The 19160-nt window shown below is 42.2% G+C and overlaps 1 protein-coding gene across 2 annotated transcripts in view; it reads left to right on the plus strand.

Moving 5' to 3' along the window:
• Window positions 1-1960: 1960 nt before the first annotated feature.
• CAMK4 (calcium/calmodulin dependent protein kinase IV) overlaps window positions 1961-19160 on the plus strand; it is a 298827-nt gene continuing 281627 nt past the window's right edge. The window contains exon 1 of one of the 2 annotated variants that reach the window (XM_023548086.2): window positions 1961-2188. In XM_023548086.2, the coding sequence (XP_023403854.1) occupies window positions 2028-2188 (161 nt within the window). In that variant the 5' untranslated portion in view covers window positions 1961-2027. The remainder of the gene's footprint in view (window positions 2189-19160) is intronic. The other variant, XM_003404739.4, reaches the window with a different exon arrangement.

The raw sequence follows: 19160 nt of genomic DNA on the forward strand, positions 1-19160 counted from the left end.
ACCCTAAAAAAGTGTAGGGGAAAAAAAAAAGGCTTACAATCTCCTTCAATATAATATGCTTGCCTTGGACTCATGTTGTAAAAGAACTCTCACAACAGACAAGTATCTACTTGTGCCACTTCAGAACTTGTCTCAAAGAAGTGTGAATAAAAATGGCCTAGCAACTATTTCATGCTCATCACTCCACCAGTCAGAGCAAGCCAAGGGGAACTTAGTGTGAACTAGAGTTTACTATAAAGAGCTTTACTATCTCACTTTGCTTATGAGCTTAATTTTATCTGAAAAGTAACAAGTCTTGTGAGCATTTTCAATTTTTACTCTTACCAAAGAATCCAGTATATAACTGAATTTGTGTTAATCCACATATACTTGTTATTTTCTAGAGTGCTTGTAAATTCACTATGCATTCAGCCTCATGAAATTACTAGTGAGGAATAATTTTTGTATTTATTTTTTACTTCCAATCAACTAAGGGTCGCATTGCTGTATCTACTTGGTTATTATTTTGTAGTTCACCAAAATAGCCTCAAAACTCTTACGAGTAAGAAATAAATCAATAAATTAGGAGAAATATTGGACCATGTTTTTGACTGGTGTCAAAAGTTTAGTGCATGGGAAGAGTTTAGTGCATGCTGGAGAAAAGCCAGGAAAAAAAAAAAAAGATTAAAAGTTGCATCTCTAAAGTAAGATGAAAGGGGCCTAGAGTTATTTAGGCAGAAATGAGATATGATGTAATTACTGTCTTTATATTTCCAAAGCTTTACTATGGAATATAATGACTAATTGTTCTTCACCTTTGCTGAAATCTGAGAAGAAAAAAGTTTAAGTGTTGAAATAAGCGGTATCTACGAACCAATACTTAGAATAGCCACGATGGTTGGTGGACGGACTTTAGAATACTTGTGATGGGACACATCTCTTGAGGAGAGGAAAGAGCTTTAAAGGTAGCAATCTTCTCTGCCACAAAGGATGATAGGTCCTTTCTTAAAGCAGACGGTTGGACTGGTCGGCTTTCACAGGGCGCCTGCAGACCTGTAATTCTCTGAGCCACTTCTCTTTCTGGCTTTCAGCTGCTGGGAGGGAACTAGACACAGCCAAGTATCTGCCCTTTCAGGCGCTCCAGCAGCGCCGGAGGAGGCAGTACCACCATCAGCAACAGGAGCATCTATTCTAACTGAAGACTTCACTCAAAGGTGAGTCAGGTCAGCGTGGACCACCGCGCCTCCCTTTCCGGTAACTTTCACTGGATACGGGCACAGGAGCCCTGGGGGACTGGCGACCACAGGACACTCTCCCCACCTCCGATTTAAGCCTTGGCACGGAGGCAAACAAGGACTGGCTGGTTGGCTGTTACTAGGTGGGAAGAAGCCGCCGCTGGGACGCGCTCAAGAAGGGATGAGTTGCACTAACAACAGCATGGTCCCTTTTTCACCCTCCGGCTGGGCCGCTCCGACTCCTGCGCTCCCAGAGCGCGCTGGACGCCCGCCACTCCCGGAACGAGCGTCCCACTGCGTGCGGTCTCCTTTCAGGCTCCCGGCTCCCGCAGGAGGGCGCGTGGGATGATGCTCTGGTCCCTGTGCCTTCCCCAAGCTCCAGCATCCGGAGCCGCCTTAGGCGGCACGGCTGCAGCCGCTGCCGGGGAGGGAGAAAGGGAAAAAGGGAGGGGGGCTAGAAAGGCTCAGCGAGGAGGAGGTGGAGAGGTGGGGAGGGAGGAGAGAAAGGGGAGGGAGTCTCTTTCCTTTGCAGAGCCTCCGCCTCTTCTCGCTCCCGCTGGCGGTGACTCCGGATTCCCCTCCACACGGTCTCCGGGTTCTTCGCGCCCTTCTCCGCCCACCTCCCTCTGGAGCGCGGCCGCGGGCGCCGGGGGGCGGTGGCGGCGGTGGGCGTGTGCGGTGTGTGAAGGACGCCACCTCTTGCTCCTGCGTTCGCAGGCGGCGGCGGGCCGCGGGGCTTCTTGCTCCGGCAGCGGCGGCGGCAGCGGCACTGGCAGCGGCGGCGGCGGCTTCTTCCAGAGTCCCGCCGCGAAGATGCTCAAAGTCACGGTGCCCTCCTGCTCCGCCTCGTCCTGCTCCTCGGTCACCGCCAGCGCGGCCCCAGGGTCGGGAAGCCTCGTCCCAGATTACTGGATCGACGGCTCCAACAGGGACGCTCTGAGCGATTTCTTCGAGGTGGAGTCGGAGCTGGGACGGTAAGGCGCGGGGCGGCGCAGGGGGCGGCGGGCTCGGGCGCCCGGGCTCCGTCCTAGGCTCGGCGGCGCGCGGGGGGCGGGAGGCGCCCCGGACCGGGTCGGGCCGGGCGACCTCCGAGTGGCTCTGGGTTCTAGGGAAGCCGGAGGCGTGCGCCGAGGACTTACCCTCTCGCAGTCACAGCCCCAGAGGATAAGGGAGCTGGCCTCCCTGCCCTTCGATTTCTCCCCGCTAAGTGTCTGGGAGAGAGCTAAGCACCATTCCGGTGCGCCTCGGGTCTTCCTCGAAGAGACCGGGGCGCCCAGGCCGGTGCAGCTGCGAGGAGCAGCCCGACTCTCTGCCACGCTCCCACCTCCTCGCCGGCTGCCACTTCCCTTGGGTGACAGCTCCCACCGCACGTGGGCCCTGCTTTCTCAGTTGGTGTCTTTGCTGACGATTATAGCTTGCCAGAGGGTCCTGTTTTTCTGGGCTTTTTTTTGGGCGGGGGGAGCGGAGTGGGGGTGGGAACAAAGGGTGCCCCTCCAAATCATGACAGAATTATTAAATTAGATTCCTCCTCCTTCCCCTCACCAAGCTCTCGAAACCAAGTGGCACTAGAAATTAAACTTAAATACTAGCTTCCCTGCCGAGTCTGCTCAGGAGTGAAGGGGGGAATGAATCATTTAAGAGAGTTGAAGGCAGAATAATGAACTAGTGAGGCTTTAAAGAGGAAGTAGCACATGGGGTCCAGGCAGTGGTAATTAGAATAATTTTGCTACTCTTCTTTCATGTGCTGGAGTGATTTATTTAAATTATGTATGCAAAAAGCCATCTCCCCTGGGCTGCAGAAATGTCCATCATCCCTCCTCTGAAGAGTCAAACAGGTAGCAGGTTTGGCTTGTAAATGATATGGTAATACATTCTCATACTTTTTATCTATGGGAAATTGTATTTCTTCCCCTTCTTTTTCATGTCGTCCTTTCTGTATCCATAGGTCAGGAGACTTCTTTTTAATACTCGTTTTAGATCCAGGTCCTTTATTACAGGGAATCTGAAGCTGTAATTTCAACTGTTGAGGAGTTCCAGCATTTGTCTTTAATACTTCCTTGCAATTTCATTTTTCATTCTCTTTTTGCTGGAAATAGTTCAGGTAATAGCGGTGTTCTTTGTGCTACCATTGGCACCGCAGAGCAGGATTCTGGATGTTGGTTCTTAGTGGGATGTTTTAAGCATCACTACCTCCCCCCCAACCCTTTTGCTACTATTAAGGTCTCATTGAGTCAAAAAGTTGTATAAAAAAGGCAAAATTTCTGAATGAAATATTAGCAATTTGTCACTTAAAAATGTTTGGAAATATTTGAACATTAGTAATGTGTACGTAAGCATCCTGTTTTTTATCAAAATTTTCAATTTTCACCTGAAGACCTGCCGTTGCATCCCTTTACAAGGAGGTTTGAAAATGAAATGCCTCTTTCTGTAAAGCTTGCAACCTACCTTCATTGTATGATGTCCTACAGTGGAGCAGTGTAAACTTCTAATTAAGGAGATAATCAACTTAAAATGGTTTACTTAGTGTTTTAGAAACTGCCACCTAGTAGAGGAAGTGCCTGGTGGTGCTGCAGGGACTGTCCCAGCAGCAAATCTAACTGCTTTCTGGGTAACTTTTACTCCGGATGCTCTAATAGGCTCTGACTTACCATCAGCACACTTTGTCTTTTGAACAATAAGTTTTGCCTCAAGAAATTTTCTTCAGCTTGAGGAGCGAAAGTGGGTAGAACAAAAATTAATAAATTGCCAAATGTACACTTTTATGGGATGGTAGACCTTATAAGGAAAACCTAAGGCATTTGAGTTAGTTTTTTTTTTAAACTTGGTGTTAGCCTTTTACAATTGTTTTTGGAGGGTAATGATGAATCAATTATATATTGCTAAGACTTTTGCTTTGTAACCTAGTTTTTTGACTACCTTAAAAATACCAAAGAATTAAAATATTTTGAGAAAAATATGAAAGTTCTTACTACTTCTGCTATGGTTTTCAGCGGTAATGTCTATTGTTAGGTAAGTTCTCTGTGGATGGCATTTAATTAAAACTTTGGGAAATATTATGACTTCATGATCAAAGTTATTTTTTTCTAAAAAAAAAAAAGTCAGAGTTCCAGATATAATTATTAAGAATTTTTAAAGCCAGAGCATGCAAGTATGTAAGTATTGGCTGAATAACAAAAGTCCTCTTCCTAATGCACTATTGAGAAAGTTGATACTAGGTCATTTGATTTCAAGTCTGTTCTCAGCCTTGGACTAAATCTGCCTGCCTGTGGTGACTGGTTAAGAGCCGGTTGCTAACCAAAAGGTGGGCTGTTCGAATCCACCAGCTGCTCCTTGGAAACCCTATGGGGCAGTTTTACTCCATCCTAGAGGGTCCACGGCAACCAGTTTGATTTTTGGCTTTTGGTGGTGACTGCAAGGGCAAAACAATTAACTCAGTAATAACTGATTTGTCATGAAGATGCTAAGAGAACATCGCCTTTGGGGTTGTGGAGTACCATTGTGGGTAGTTCTAGGGTATAGAAAGTGCCCACTAGATTAAATTAATTTATGAATAGTTCGTTCCTTTATTACAATGATGTATTTGTAAGCTAATGACTCCTAAATTTGAGACCTTTGGGGCATGTTACCATTGGGACAACATACCCTGAGGAAGTGTTTGGGAACTTCCAACTAAACCGAACCTCACTGAGGCCATTCCAACTCAGACTTAGAGTGATCCTACAGGACAGAGTAGAACTTCCCCATAGGGTTTCCAAGGCTGTAAATCTTTATGAAAGCAGACTGCCACATCTTTTTCCCATGGAACTGCTGGTGGGTCTGAACTGCCAACCTTCCAGTTAGCAGCCTAGTGCTTAGCCACTCCACCACCAGGGCTCCTGTTTGGGAACTTAAAAGTCCCTTGCCATCGAGTCAATTCCAACTCATAGCGACCATCTAGGACAAAGTAGAAATTGCCCCATAGGGTTACCAAGGAGCGGCTGGTGGATTCGAACTGCCGACCTTTTGGTTAGCACCACTGTGCCACCAGGACTCCTTTGGGAACTTAAAAGGGGTGAAATTCCCAAAGATAAAACCACCTGAAGTCCCTGGCTGGTGCTTGCAAAGGTTTGTGCTAACTAGCAGAATTGGTCCACATATAGACTGGGGCAGAAGTGGTAGAATTTAGGGGATGGAGGATGTGTAGGGGTGGAGGTGGGTGAGGAGTTATTTAAGAGTACCAGGCAAACTAATTTTTCTAAAATCACATTTGAAAATAGTGCATGGTTTATAGAGTTTGTCACAAAGTTTTGAAAAATCATGATATGCCAACAAATTCAATTCTACTGAAAAATATAAATTGGCCATGATCCTGTTCAGGGTTCCATATCCCTTGAGAGTGGTTGGATCCTTGCCCAGTGATTTGAGAAATCTGCATTTTAAAGCCCTTTTCAAGGGAGAAGGGAGTCTGCCATTGATCCATATTCTGTTCAGTGGTTTGGCAGATGGAGTAGCGGGATTTGGTCTGACTTGCTCTGTGGTGGGGATTTGGCACTGTCCATGCAAACTCATGTCCTGTTTTTCAGTTATGTGCCACTTTTTATTTCTGCCTGTTGTACCAGTTGTAATAAAACCAGATGTATTCCTAAATACACAAGTTCAGGGAGACCAAACGAATGATATTAGGACAGAAGAAGAGTGTGTTAAATTCTTTTGGAATCAATTTTTAAATTTCCATTCATTCTATTACTATGTTTCTTTAGGCCAATGACTTTTAATTTTTCTCTTTCTCCCTCCTCACCTCTTTCTGTTAACTTGGTTTATAATAAAAAAATACATTTGTATGGCTACTCAATTAAAACATAATTATATAGAATCCCTTGCTCTTTGTGTTCTTGCTTAAGAGGCAAATAGATTTAGATAGTGAAGCATGTGCGTGTGTGTATACATAGATACACATAAACCGATAGTACTGTGTGTGTATGTATGTGTATAAAACTGAAACAAGTTTCATAAAACTGTTTATTCTTATTACTGTCAATATACTCTCAATATTTTCTACACTGTGAGCTCCATTCACTAAAAAAATATTGTCTGACCCCTTGTGGTTTCACATTGCACTGTTGGGTTGTAACTCAGTTTGAAAGGTGCTATTTGAGGCCATAGACCTCTGTAGTCCGGATTAAAGCAGTACTTCTTGGGGCTGAGTCATCTTAAAAAATATCCTCCGGGCCAACTGGGCCAGGCACAGCAGCGTTCTCCCTTCTTGGGGTTCTTGGTCCCCTTGGACCTGACATTGTGTTGATCTTGTGTCTAGTGACTCCAGGGAAAGGGCAACCCGTGGCCTGTTCGTCTTCTCCCTAAAACTTGTGTGGTCATGACCCTGATCTCACTCAGCTTTGGTTTCCTTTCTCCACAGTGGGAGCATTGATAATTGCCACCTCAGTAGCTCAGAGGTGTGAAAAATAATGCTGCTTTTCTGTTGGCAGAGTCCTTTGTGGCTGCGAAATGAAAGGGATTCGGTTTCACCTTTGCTGTCATTTTACCACAGGCGAGTCACAATTAGGAGTGAAATCAAGTTGAGCTCAAAGGCATGAAATGTCTCCAAGCGTTGTCAACCGCTAAAATGAACTGCGTAGTAAATGCTAAATTTGGAAATACACTCAGTGTCAAAGGCCTCAAAAGTCAAGTGAAGACTATGATAGGATCATTGCTGTAAGAACACGCTATTTTTCCATATTTAAATGCAGTTACAAAATTAAAAGTAACTCCTAATTTGATGCACACACACCCACACACATACACACACAGGTGTTGTCTGCTTCTAAACTGTTCTGGAGAGCTTACTTTAAAAAAAAAGAAAAAGAAAGAAAACACTAACCACAAAAAAGCTTCAAAGGGCTTTCTTATAAACACTTCACCCCCAGAAATGCATATTGGGTTATGTGTTTGAAGTAATATGTTTTAGAACAAAGTACTGAGTGAACTATAGTCAGATGAACAGTTTTAACTGGAGTTATTATTTGCTGGCTTAAAAAGTAGTTCTTTTTAGACTCCTTTTTGGGAAAGCTAACGTATCTAATAAAAAGAATATGGTGTTGAATTGAGTCAATGAGCTATATTAATTCAGCCCAAAGAAGAGCTTTACATCAAATAAATAGCAGCTGGAATCAAGGTTTGACTCAAATTACATTGTTCTTTCCCTTATTTTTCATCTTTCGATAATGCAGGATCATATGAAGAGTTCATAACTCTAATAGTTTAATTAGTTAAGTTAGATCTAAATATGGATGGCATGCTATTAGCACATAAAGAATGTGTAGCCTTCAATACAGCCATTTTCTTCAATTGCTGACAGAGAGCAGTGGTTTTGTGGGTGATATAAAATAGTAAAAGGTTTGGACGGGAGATTTTTCTCAGACATAATTTTATCAGTGGCAAAGATCAAATAAGGAAAGGTGTAGTGTATCGAGAGAAGGTGATTTATAAAGATGGGTAAAGGGTAGTACATGGAGGCGTTTCTCTTTTTAGAGTAGGGTTTCTCGATCTCGCCACTATAGACATTCTGGACCAGATAAATTTCTTTGTTGTGAACGACTGTTCTGTGATGGTAGGATGTTTAGCATCCGTGGCCTCTACCCACTAGATACCAGTATTGCCCCCCCCCCAAGTTGTGACAACCAAGAATGTCTAAAAAAAAGTTGCTGTCCAGTTGATTCCAACTCATGGTGACCCCATGTGTGTCAGAGTTAGAACTGTGCTCCATAGGATTTCAATGGATGATTTTTTGGGGAAGTAGATTGCCAGGCGTTTCTTCTGAGGTACCCATGGGTGGCTCAAACTGGAGCTACCAGCCTTTGGGCTAGCAGCCAAGCACTTAACCATTTGTATCACTTGTTAGGTGCCATCCAGTTGATTCTGACTCATAGTGGCCGTTTGTACAACAGAACGAATCACTGCTCAGTTCTGCACCATCCTCATGATCGTTGTTATGCTTGAGCCCATTGTTGCAGCTACTGTGTCTATCTACCTTGTTGAGGGTCTTTCTCTTTTTCCATGACCCTCTACTTTGCCAAGCATGATGTCCTTCTCCTGGGACTGGTCCCTCCTGGTAACATGTCCAAAGTATGTGAGGCCAAGTCTCGCCATCCTTACTTCTAAGGAGTATTCTGGCCAGACTTCTTCCAATACAGATTTGTTTGTTCTTTTGGCAGTCCATGGTATGTATATGCAACGTTCTTTCCCAACACTAGACCTTGCCAAATATCTTTGGGGGACAAAATGCCAGCATCTTCTTCCTCCCCTTTGAGAAGCGCTGTCTTAGAAGCGTGAAGCTTGTCTTTTACATGATTTTCTTTTACTTATGTAGGTGGTAATGGTGAATAGCAGGGGGTGATGGATTAAATTCCTTTAGCTTTACTGAGTATCTGCTTTAGCCAAATGTTTTTCCCATTTCCATGTAATAGCCTCACGATTTCTGTCAGATGTGCATACCACCTATGCTATAATTTGCTGAATAGTTTTCTTAAATCACTTTGCTTTTGTCAACCTAAATTATTTTACAAAGAATACTCATTTTCACTAAATAGAAAAACAGTATTCCTACCATAAATGGAAGCAAAGTGTGAAAATAAATTGCAATAAAACAAAGCATTTTTATTAAATTGTAGCTAAACATTTGCTGCAGAAGGCTCCAAGCCTAGGAATTCTCTCTTTGTTAAAAAGGGATATTACCAAATAGCAGGTTTAAAAGTATCGTACCACAAATTGAGGTATTTTTCTGTATGTAATCAGAGATTGAAACATAATTGAGAAGAGAATAATGTTGTCATTATTTGATTCCTTGTTACTTAATTCCATGTCCTTGTGTCACCTAAAGTTCTCTCTGTTACAGGTCTAGCCTGTGGAATAACTATGACTTAGGCAAAGTATATTGTGTGTATGTAGGGCAATGGGATATGGTATAAATGAATATGATTAAAATACCTTGCTGGCCTCCAAGTGTATAGTTACTGATAATAAGGCATCAGCAATAAATCTAACATGAGATAAATAAAACTGAGACACAATAGAGATACAACAGCCTTAGCAGTCTATACCATGGAGTGATAATTCTGACTGGGAAGATTGGAATGTCTTCACATGAGCCGGAGACCTTGAAATTGGTCTGCATTTTTAACAGATACAGCCTTGGCGAAGGGCATGCCAAGTGGAAAGAACAGTTTTAAGGAAAGGCAGAAACATGGCAGAAAGATTGAGGATGTGTGTATGTGTGTATACACATATATATATGTACCTGTTGCTGTCGTGTCTATTCTGACTTATAGCGACCCTATTTTATAGGACAGAGTAGAACTGCCCCATAGGGTTTCCAGAGAACTGCCAGTGGATTCAAACTGCCGACCTTTTGGTTAGTAGCCGAGATTTTAACTACTGTGCCACCGGGGCTACATATATATATATATACGCACATGTATATATATCTATATATATTGCAAAATTTGCAAAGCATGAACATTGTAATGGGAGTAAAGATTGAGAGGGTAAGTTGACGTCAGATCAAAGAGCACCTGTAAAAAAAAAAAAAAAAGACTGAGTCTGTGTCAGTCAAAAACTGAAGTTGTAGATAAAGTAACCATTGTGAGAGCTAAAAGTGTCTTAGGGGAAACTGGGGCTGGGCTGTGGGACTCAGACTTGCTGCTAACATAATGTAGATAAACTGTGGGGTGGGTAAAAGAGAATTTATCATGTCAGTAAAAAAAAACAAAAAACAAGACAAAAACAAAAAGCTCACACCTCCCACAACCTGTGAGTAGATAAGCAAGGGGAAGTATGGGAGTGACATCAATGGTCTAGACCAGGTACAGAGCCTGTGAAGGGTCAGACACTAAATAGCCTTTGTAGAGCACATGGTTCTGTGGCAGTTAGTCAAATCTGCTATGGTCCATGAAAGCAGCCATAGATGATATGTCAATGAATGTACTGGTTGTGTTCCAATAAAACTTTATTTATAAACACTGAAATTTGAATTTCATATAATTTTCATGTGTCTCAAAATATTATTATTATTATTTTTCAATCAGTCAAAACTATAGAAATCATTCTTAACTTACAGGTTGTAAAAAAAAAAAATGGCTGCTGGGTTTGGCCTGTGGCTGGTGGATTGCTCACCCCTAACCTAGATTAGTCAAGCTACAATTCTACTCCTCCTTAGTTATGTGAGAATTTCAGGTTAAAATGTATCAAAATTTCATTTACTCAAGGAATTGCTTTTAATCTTCCTTTCATTTTGAGAATGTGATCATGATGTTAGTTTTTCTGGTGGGCATGAGCTTTTTAATACTCATCCATTTTCTAAGTCCCGTATCTATTGGAAGAAGCCTGGAGGCACAGGTAAGCACTTGGCTGTACAAGTAAGCACTTGGCTGCTAACACAAAGGTTGGTGATTCGAACCCACCAGCCACTCCTTGGGAGAAAGATGTAGCAGTCTGCTTCTGTAAAGTTTATAGCCTTGAAAACCCTACAGGACAGTTCTGCTCTGTTTTATAGGGTCACTATGTGTCAGAATGGAATCGACGGCAGTGTGTTTGATTTTTTTTTTTAATTGAAAGCTTTTTTTAATTGAAACCTTTACAGTTACAGTTTTTACCTATTTAGCATGTTGGCTAGTTCCATTCATTGGATTTTCTGTTCCCTATTTCTTTTATCTGATATTGATTGCTTGGTTGATATTTACCTGATATAATTTTTTTTTAAATGAACTGGATTTACTTGAAGTGTAGATATATTAGATTTCTATGCTGTAATCAGCTTTTGCATCTAAAGACCGTTTATCCAAACCAAAAACCAAACCCAGTGCCATCGAGTCGATTCCAACTCATAGCGACCCTATAGGATAGGGTAGAACTACCCGATAGAGTTTCCAAGGAGCGCCTGGCAGATTCGAACTGCTGACCCTTCGGTTAGTGGCCGTAGCACTTAACCACTATGCCACCAGGGTTTCCAGACTATCGGAAGGTAATTTATTTTGTATCTTATAAGTAAGTAGGTTTCAAGTTGATCACTCTACCATTATATGAGAGGTGACAACTAAATACTAAATATTTTGCTAAATAAAACATCTATAAAAGGTTTACCTCTAAGTGGTAGAGTTTACTTTTTCTGTTCATTAATATATTATATGCGTGTTAAATAATACTTCTATATGCCATGCAGAGCCCTGGTGGTGCAGTGATTACTAACCAAAAGGTCGGCAGTTTGGACTCACCAGCTGCTCCTTGGAAATCCTATAGGGCAGTTCTACTCTGTCCTGTAGGGTTGCTATGAGTCAGGATTGACTATATGGCAACAGGTTTGGTTTTGGATATGGCATGCATATATCTACAATGAACTAATTATTGTTGTTGTTAGTTGCCATTGAGTTGATTTCGATTCATTGAGACTACAAGCGTATAGAGTAGAACTACTGTATAGGGCTTTCAAGGCTGTGGACTTTCAGCTTGTCTTCTGAGGTGGCTTTGCATGGGTTTGAACTGCCAACCTTTCAGCTAGTATTTGAGCCCTTAACCATTTGCACCACCCAGGGACTTCTAGGGTACTTTAAATCAGGACGCTGTTTAAATAAGCAAGGGAGCCCTGGTGGCACTGTGATTAAGTGCTTGGTTGCTACCTGAAAGGTCAGCTGTTCAAACCTACCAGCCTCTCCTTGGGAGAAAGATGTGGTAGTCTGCTTCTGTAAAGATTATAGCCTTGGAAGACCTACAGGGCAGTTCTACTCTGTCCTAAATGGTCACTATGAGTTGGAATTGACTCAAGGGCAGTGGATTTTTTTTTTTTTAATTTCTTTATTATTATTGTACTTTAGATGGAGATTTACAGAACAAACTAGCTTCTCATTAAACAGTTAGCACACATATTGTTTTGTGACATTGGTTACCAACCCCACGACATGTCAACACTCTCCCCTTCTCGACCTTGGGCTCCCTATTACCAGTTGCCTGTCCCCTCTTGCCTTCTAATGCTTGCCCCTGGGCTGGTGTGCCCCTTTAGTCTCATTTTGTTTTATGGGCCTGCCTAACCTTTGGCTGAAGGGTGAACCTCAGGAGTGACTTCATTACTGAGCTAAAAGGGTGTCCAGGAGCCACACTCTTGGGGTTTCTCCAGCCTCTGTCAGACCAGTAAGTCTGGTCTTTTTTTGTGTGAGTTAGAATTTTGTTCTACGTTTTTCTCCAGCTCTGTCTGGGACCCTCTATTGTGATCCCCGTCAGAGCAGTTGGTGGTGGTAGCTGGGTACCATCTAGTAGTGCTGGACTCAGCCTGGTAAAAGCTGTACTAGTTGTAGTCCATCAGTCATTTGAACTAATCTTTCTCCTGTGTCTTTGGTTTTCTTCATTCTCCATTGCTCCAGATAGGGTGAGACCAGTGGAGTATCTTAGATGGCTGCTCACAAGCTTTTAAGACCCCAGAAGCTACTCACCAAAGTAGAATGTAGAACATTTTCTTTATAAACTGTGTTCTGCTGATTGAATTAGATATTCCCTGAGACCATGGTCCCCATAGCCCTTGGCCCAGTAGTTCAGTCCCTCAGAGAGTTTGGACGTGTCTATGGAGCTTCCATGACCTTGCCTTGGACAAACTGCGCTGGCTGCCCCAGTATCGTGTATACTGTCTTACTCTTCACCAAAGTTACCACTTATCTTAAATAAGCAATCTCAAAAAAAAAAAAAAATTTTTTATTTTGGATGGACTTTAGAGCTAAAGTAAAGTAAACTCTCATATTTTGACTAAGTGGTCTCCAAAATGGAATGTCCATATCCAGGGGATGTATAATATAATGGAGTGCTGGAAAAGATTTCTGAGAAACTGCTTTTATTTGTTTTTCTGATTTTTGCTCCTAATTTTAATTTTGAATGTTTTATAAATTATATATACTTTAAAGTGGCATATGTATAACATTTATAAGTACATTTGTTATTGTTGTTAGCCACAGTCAAGTCAGCCCCTGACTCATGGTGACCTTATGCACAACGGAATGGCCTGGTCCTGTGCCATCCCCATGCTTTGTTATGGATTAGACCCTTGTGATTTATAGGGTATTCATTGGCTTATTTTTGGAAATATATATAATTTGAGGTCATGTGTTTAGGAACATTTTATTAGATGATTACTGAATCAAAGAACAATAGTTATAAGTGGGTACTGAATAAACTTCTTTACTTATATTTAAAGGACATTCTACTTTGTGAAAATGATTCTAAAGCAAATATATAGGTCAAAATGCAAACAAAAAAGAAATCATAATGCAAGGTGTGCCTTTGTGCGGAAAGGGGAAGTGGGTACATGCATATACTTGTTATGCATTTCAAAACTATCTGATGAAAGGTTTTGATAAGAATTCACTGCCATTATAACCAAAACCTCACACAGAAGAAAACAGAAAGAGAATAAAAGAATACAGCTTCCATATAATACAGACTTAGAAGAATTTTGGATTCAGCAACAAAGATGGGATGATCATGGAATTTGGAGATGAAAGGAGGAGATTAAGGTGGTTGTTTTGTTTGTTTACAAGAACCTCAGTTTTACAATACCTAACTTACTTTATCACAAATTTCTCCAATTGCTGGCTTAGGCAGCTGATTGCTTTTGCCTGAAGTATTTTGTGCACAGTGCTTGAAGAGTTGTCGGCAATTTAGTGCTAGGATATTAACTCTGTTAACAAATGCATTGTAACCACTTATTTATTACATCATGCTTCAGGGCGATACATTTGAAAAATTCACCAGGTAGGAAAATGTTTCTTAACAACAATAACAACAAAAAGACTAGATTTGAGACGATTCTCTGATTGTAACGGTATGGTAAAAGAAATAATTTCCCCCAAAGGTCCAGATTTGATGTGTCCCTGGAACCCTGGTGGTACAATGGTTAAGAGCCATGGCTGCTAACCAAAAGGTTGGCAGTTCAAATCCACCAACTGCTCCTTGGAAACCCTATAAGTCAGTTCTACTCTGTACTACAGGGCCTCTGTGTGTTGGAATTGACGGCAGCGGGTTTTGGTTTTGATATCTGTTTTCTATACTAGTTTGTGAGGGCATACTTTATTAAATAATACTCTTTCATTTGTGTCATGACTATAGACAGAACTTGACTAATTTTACAAACCACAGCACAGAAGAATAGGGGGCTAATCCGTAGTTATTATGTTTACACATCTGTTGTTACCTATAATGCAGTTTTGAATGATTTCTTCATATTCAAGTCCCTATGGACTACTCAATAGGGATCTTTGCATTTTACCCTTCATTGCACAGAATCTTGCACTTGTTATCTGGGAACCTCCTTACACATGGCGCTGTCTTGAGGGGACAATTAGTTAGTGACTACTTTAACTTAGTAAGTGACCTAACCTTCTTTCATTTTGGACTTTTGGCATTTGAACAAAGGTATTTTTTAGTTGTGACAATCGATCCAAGTTTAGTCTTTAGTAGGATGTAAATATACTGCTAACTATTCATTCAAGTGAATCTTACATATTTTTTCAAAACTCCCTGCCGGGACAACCACTGAGAAAATAAGACTATGCTGTTAAATATGATCGAATTCAAAATATATAATCCAGTAAATCAGCCTGGCCTAGAGTGTTCAGTCATAATAAGCCTCTTAAGATTTCTTTGGTGAGTGGAAACATTTTCAGTGGCTCCTGTGGGACTCTGGGTCCTCCCTTTTCTTCCTTTTCCCTCAATGTGAGCACGTAAGCTAATAAAAGCATTCAGTGAGTAACTCATGAGAAGCTCTCCTGAGTGTAACCTGTAACTAGAAACGAACTAAAAATAATTGAAAGGGAAACAGAGGATGCCATCTGTATGTATGCCACATTAATGAGGTGGACTCCTGAGGAAATAATTGGGAGAATCCACAGCAAATCATTCCCTTTCTTTAACATACTGAGGTAGTGAGGAACCTCAGGACTGAGCTAAGGGCCAGGGGAGCAGTTGGCTTAAAGTTCTGGCCCAGGCCAGGCGGGGGCAGCAGAGCGCTGGTTCCTATTTGAACTGGCAGGTGTGGAGGGGTTCTGAGGGAGCTGCCGCCCAAAACAGAGATGGGCTAGGCAATTACTCAGCATAGGTGGGGCAGCCAGCAAACTTTTCTGGACAGGTGATTGCTAGGGGTGAAGGAGAACTGCTGAGCAAAGCAGGGGCTAAAACGGGAGCTGAGGGAACAGAGGAAGAAGGTGCAGGATGCAGGGCAGGAAAACAAGTACAATCACACTGCTGCTTGATAGCTGTGTCCCTTTGGGCATAAAACTGAGCGTCATTCAGCCTCATCTGCAAAATGAAGAGTGGGATAGTGTGTACCCCACAGAGTTGCTATGAGGATTAAATGAGATCATGTATGTAAAACACTTAGCTCAGTACCTGGCACACAAGCTTGAAATCATTCACCAGACAAGACACGGGTGGGTGGGAGGGGTTGCTGGTTTGGGTTTAAGCAAGCAGGTTGCCAGCGGTCTGAATTGGGTACCTAAAGGATAAATGCCTTAGTTTAGCTGAATTGCCTTCCAGCCTCATTCCCCACCACTTCTTCTCCTAATTACCATCATGGAGTGTTTATCAATAGCTTGGTATAATTCTGCTGTCTTTATGTGCATTGCATATTATGTCAGTAATATCACAGGTGGTAATCACTGGCACCATTTTACAGATGAGGAACTTGAGACTTGGGATAGTGAAGCACCTTGTCCAAGCTCCCACAGCTAGGAGAATGGTGGGGGAGCATGTTCTTTCCCTTATACGCGCCTTGGTCACACTGTGCTCCTCACTGATCCTCATGCCTGTGGTGTTGCTCATGAAACTCTCTTGGCTTGAAATGTCCTGCCCCTTCTAATCCTTCCAGCGCAGTCATCCTGAAAGGCCTTTTGAGATGTCACCTTCTCTGGGATCCCTTCCTCCACTCCTCGGGGAGAAAGACGTTTCTCCCACCTTCCTACTTGCCTATCATTTCATAAATGTTATTGTTAGTTGCTGTTGAGTTACTGGAACTCATAGCTACCTAAGTGTAATAGAACAAAACATTGTCTGGTCCTGCACCATCTTCATGATCATTGGTGTGTTTGAGTCCACTGTTGTGGCTGTTGTGCCAGTCCATCTCATTGAGGGTTTCCCTTGTTTTTGTTGGCCTCTACTTTACCAAACATCATGTCCCTTTCTAGTGATTGGCCCTTCCTGATGATGTATCCAAAATAAGAGAGTTGAAGTCTTGTCATCCTCATTTATAAAGAACGTTTTGGTTGTGTTTCTTCTAAGTCTGATTTGTTCTTTTGACAGTTCACTTTATATTTAGTATTCTTCGCCAGTACCACAGTTCAAATGCATTAATTCTTCCGCATTCCTTTTTTATCATTCAACTTTTGCATGCATACGAGACAGTTAAAAAGGTTATGGCTTGGGTCAGACATCTCATACATACCTGTCTCTAAAGCTTATTGTCTTGTAGGTAAATGCTTTGTGGTCTTCCCCATCTCGATCCTATTCATCTCTTATCCCCACCATTAAGCCCGTTCCCCAACATAATACTGACCACCATAAATGCTTAATAAATGTTGTGGTGTAGCCAGTGAACAAAAACATGTCAGAGGAGTTAGACAAATAGCTGCAGAAAACAAGCAGGACTTAAAATTTCTTGTTTTTCTTTTTTTTTTCAGGATGTTTTCCCTACTGCAACCTCTGCTAAATCAGCACACTCTAGAAAGGCTTGTGCTGTGCTGTGTCTCTCTCATTTGCATGTCAGGTGTTGAGGGCCGGGCCTCTGTCACCTTGTTCACTGCTGTGTCTCTGGCACCTAGTGCAATACCTAGCGCGTAGTGAGTGCTCAGTCAGTATTTGTTGAGTAGGCGAATCAGATTGTACCAGCACGGTTTCTGCAGCCAAGGGACTCTGGTCTTTTATCAGCCTACTCTGTTTTAAAGAGCCCTTTCTCTAAATAATCAGGAGTAGTTCGGCCTTCTGTGATTAGGTCATCTACCTCTGAGGTCAGTTCTAGCCACAAGCATCTGAGCATCTGTGTTTTTTTTTTTTTTCCTTTCCCTAGTTGAATTCTCTGGGTGATTGCCTTAGTTCTTTACTATGTGTTTAGGAGACAGAGCAACTTCTGGAGTGAGTAGGGCCCCAAGTTCCAAAGGCTTTGTAAATATCGGAGGCTCCTTTCATAATTTTCATTCTTACTTTGTGCTTTTTAAATGCTTCACCTCATTTTAGAAATCATATACTCTATGTTATATTCACTCCTTTTATTTTCTTTACCAGTTGCCATTGAGTCAACTCTGAGTCATGGCGACCCCCTGTGTGTCAGAGTAGAACTGTGCTCTACAGGGCTTTCAATGGCTGATTTTTGGGGGAAGTAATTCACTGGGATTTTCTTCCAGGTAGACTCAGAATGCCAGCCTTTCAGTTAGCAGTTGGATAAGGGACCCCTTTACTTCCTTTGTTGTTACTGGGTGTTGTCAAATAGATTTTGACTCATAGCCCATGTGACAGAGTAGAACTGCCCTATAGGATTTTCTTGGCTGTAATCTTTATATTTATATATTTTATATTTATATATAATTTTTATTGTGCTTTAAGTGAGAGTTTACAAATCAAGTCAGTCTCTCACACAAAAACCCATACACCTTGCTACACACGCCCAATTACTCTCCCCCTAATGAGACAGCCTGCTCTCTCCCTCCACTCTCTCTTTTCATGTCCTTTTCACAAGCTTCTAACCCCCTCCGCCCTCTCACCTCCCCTCCAGGCAAGAGATGCCAATATAGTCTCAAGTGTCCACCTGATCCAAGAAGCTCACTCTTCACCAGCATCCCTCTCCAACCCATTGTCCAGTCCAATCCATGTCTGAAGAGTTGGCTTCGGGAATGGTTCCTGTCCTGGTTGGCTGTAATCTTTACAGAAGCAGATTGCCAGGTCTTTTTCCCACTGAGCCACTGGGTGGTTTTGAATTATAACCTTTTGGTTAGCAGCCGAGTGCTTAACCATTTGCCCCACCAGAGCTCCTTACTGCCTTCAGTGGACATAATGCTGGCGATGATTGTGTATGTCTAGGACAGGATTTAGCAACCTTCTGCACCTTCTAGTTTTATTTCTAAAAGGAATCATTCCTTTAAAAAAAAAAAAAAAAAAGCTTATCTTAAGACCTATTTGTGGCTGTGTAATGGATTAGCAATGCCCCGTAGCCTGTTTCTGTAACACATCCCTTGTCTTGACCACAGAAGGGGAAGGAAGAGCTAAGGAGAGTATCATGAAGGAGATAAGAACATAAATGGACTGTTCTATGTCTGTCTTTATTTGGTGTATATTATGTAAAAAAGGAAACCCTTGTGGCATAGTGGTTAAATGCTTCAGCTGCTAACCAAAGGGTCCACAGTTCAAATCCGCTGGGCGCTCCTTGGAAACTCTATGGGGGCAGTTCTACTCTGTCCTATAGGGTCGCTATAAGTCGGACTCGACTCGACTCGACAGCACTGGGTTTGGGGTTATTATGTAAAAAACTATCTAATGAGATATTTAATTCTTTGATCAAACAAAACAAAACGAAACACTCCCCCCCCCGCCAAAAAAAAAAACCAGAAAGAAAGAACAAATCACTTCTTGAAATAACTTCCAAGTAGGGTTGCTTAGTTTTATGTTCTTGATTTTTATGCATTGTCAAAAACATTAGAGAATTTATATGCCCCCATTTCTGTTTTGACAATCAGGGTCCGGTGGAGTATGGTGAAAGGAAGGCCGTGTGGGAAGAAGAGGGGCAGAGACAGGGCTGCGGGGCAGAAGGAAAACCCTCCTTTTCCTAGATTGACTTTTTCTCTGAGCCCAGTTACGCCTCAGCTCTGGTCCTGATTTCTTTCTGCTTCCCTTTCCCCACCAGAGCCGAGATCCCTTCTTTTTTTCTTGTTTCTCCCCTGAGCCCTTATTTCCCCA

This window comes from Loxodonta africana, chromosome 2 (assembly GCF_030014295.1).
Source record: "Loxodonta africana isolate mLoxAfr1 chromosome 2, mLoxAfr1.hap2, whole genome shotgun sequence".
Classification (NCBI taxonomy): domain Eukaryota; kingdom Metazoa; phylum Chordata; class Mammalia; order Proboscidea; family Elephantidae; genus Loxodonta; species Loxodonta africana.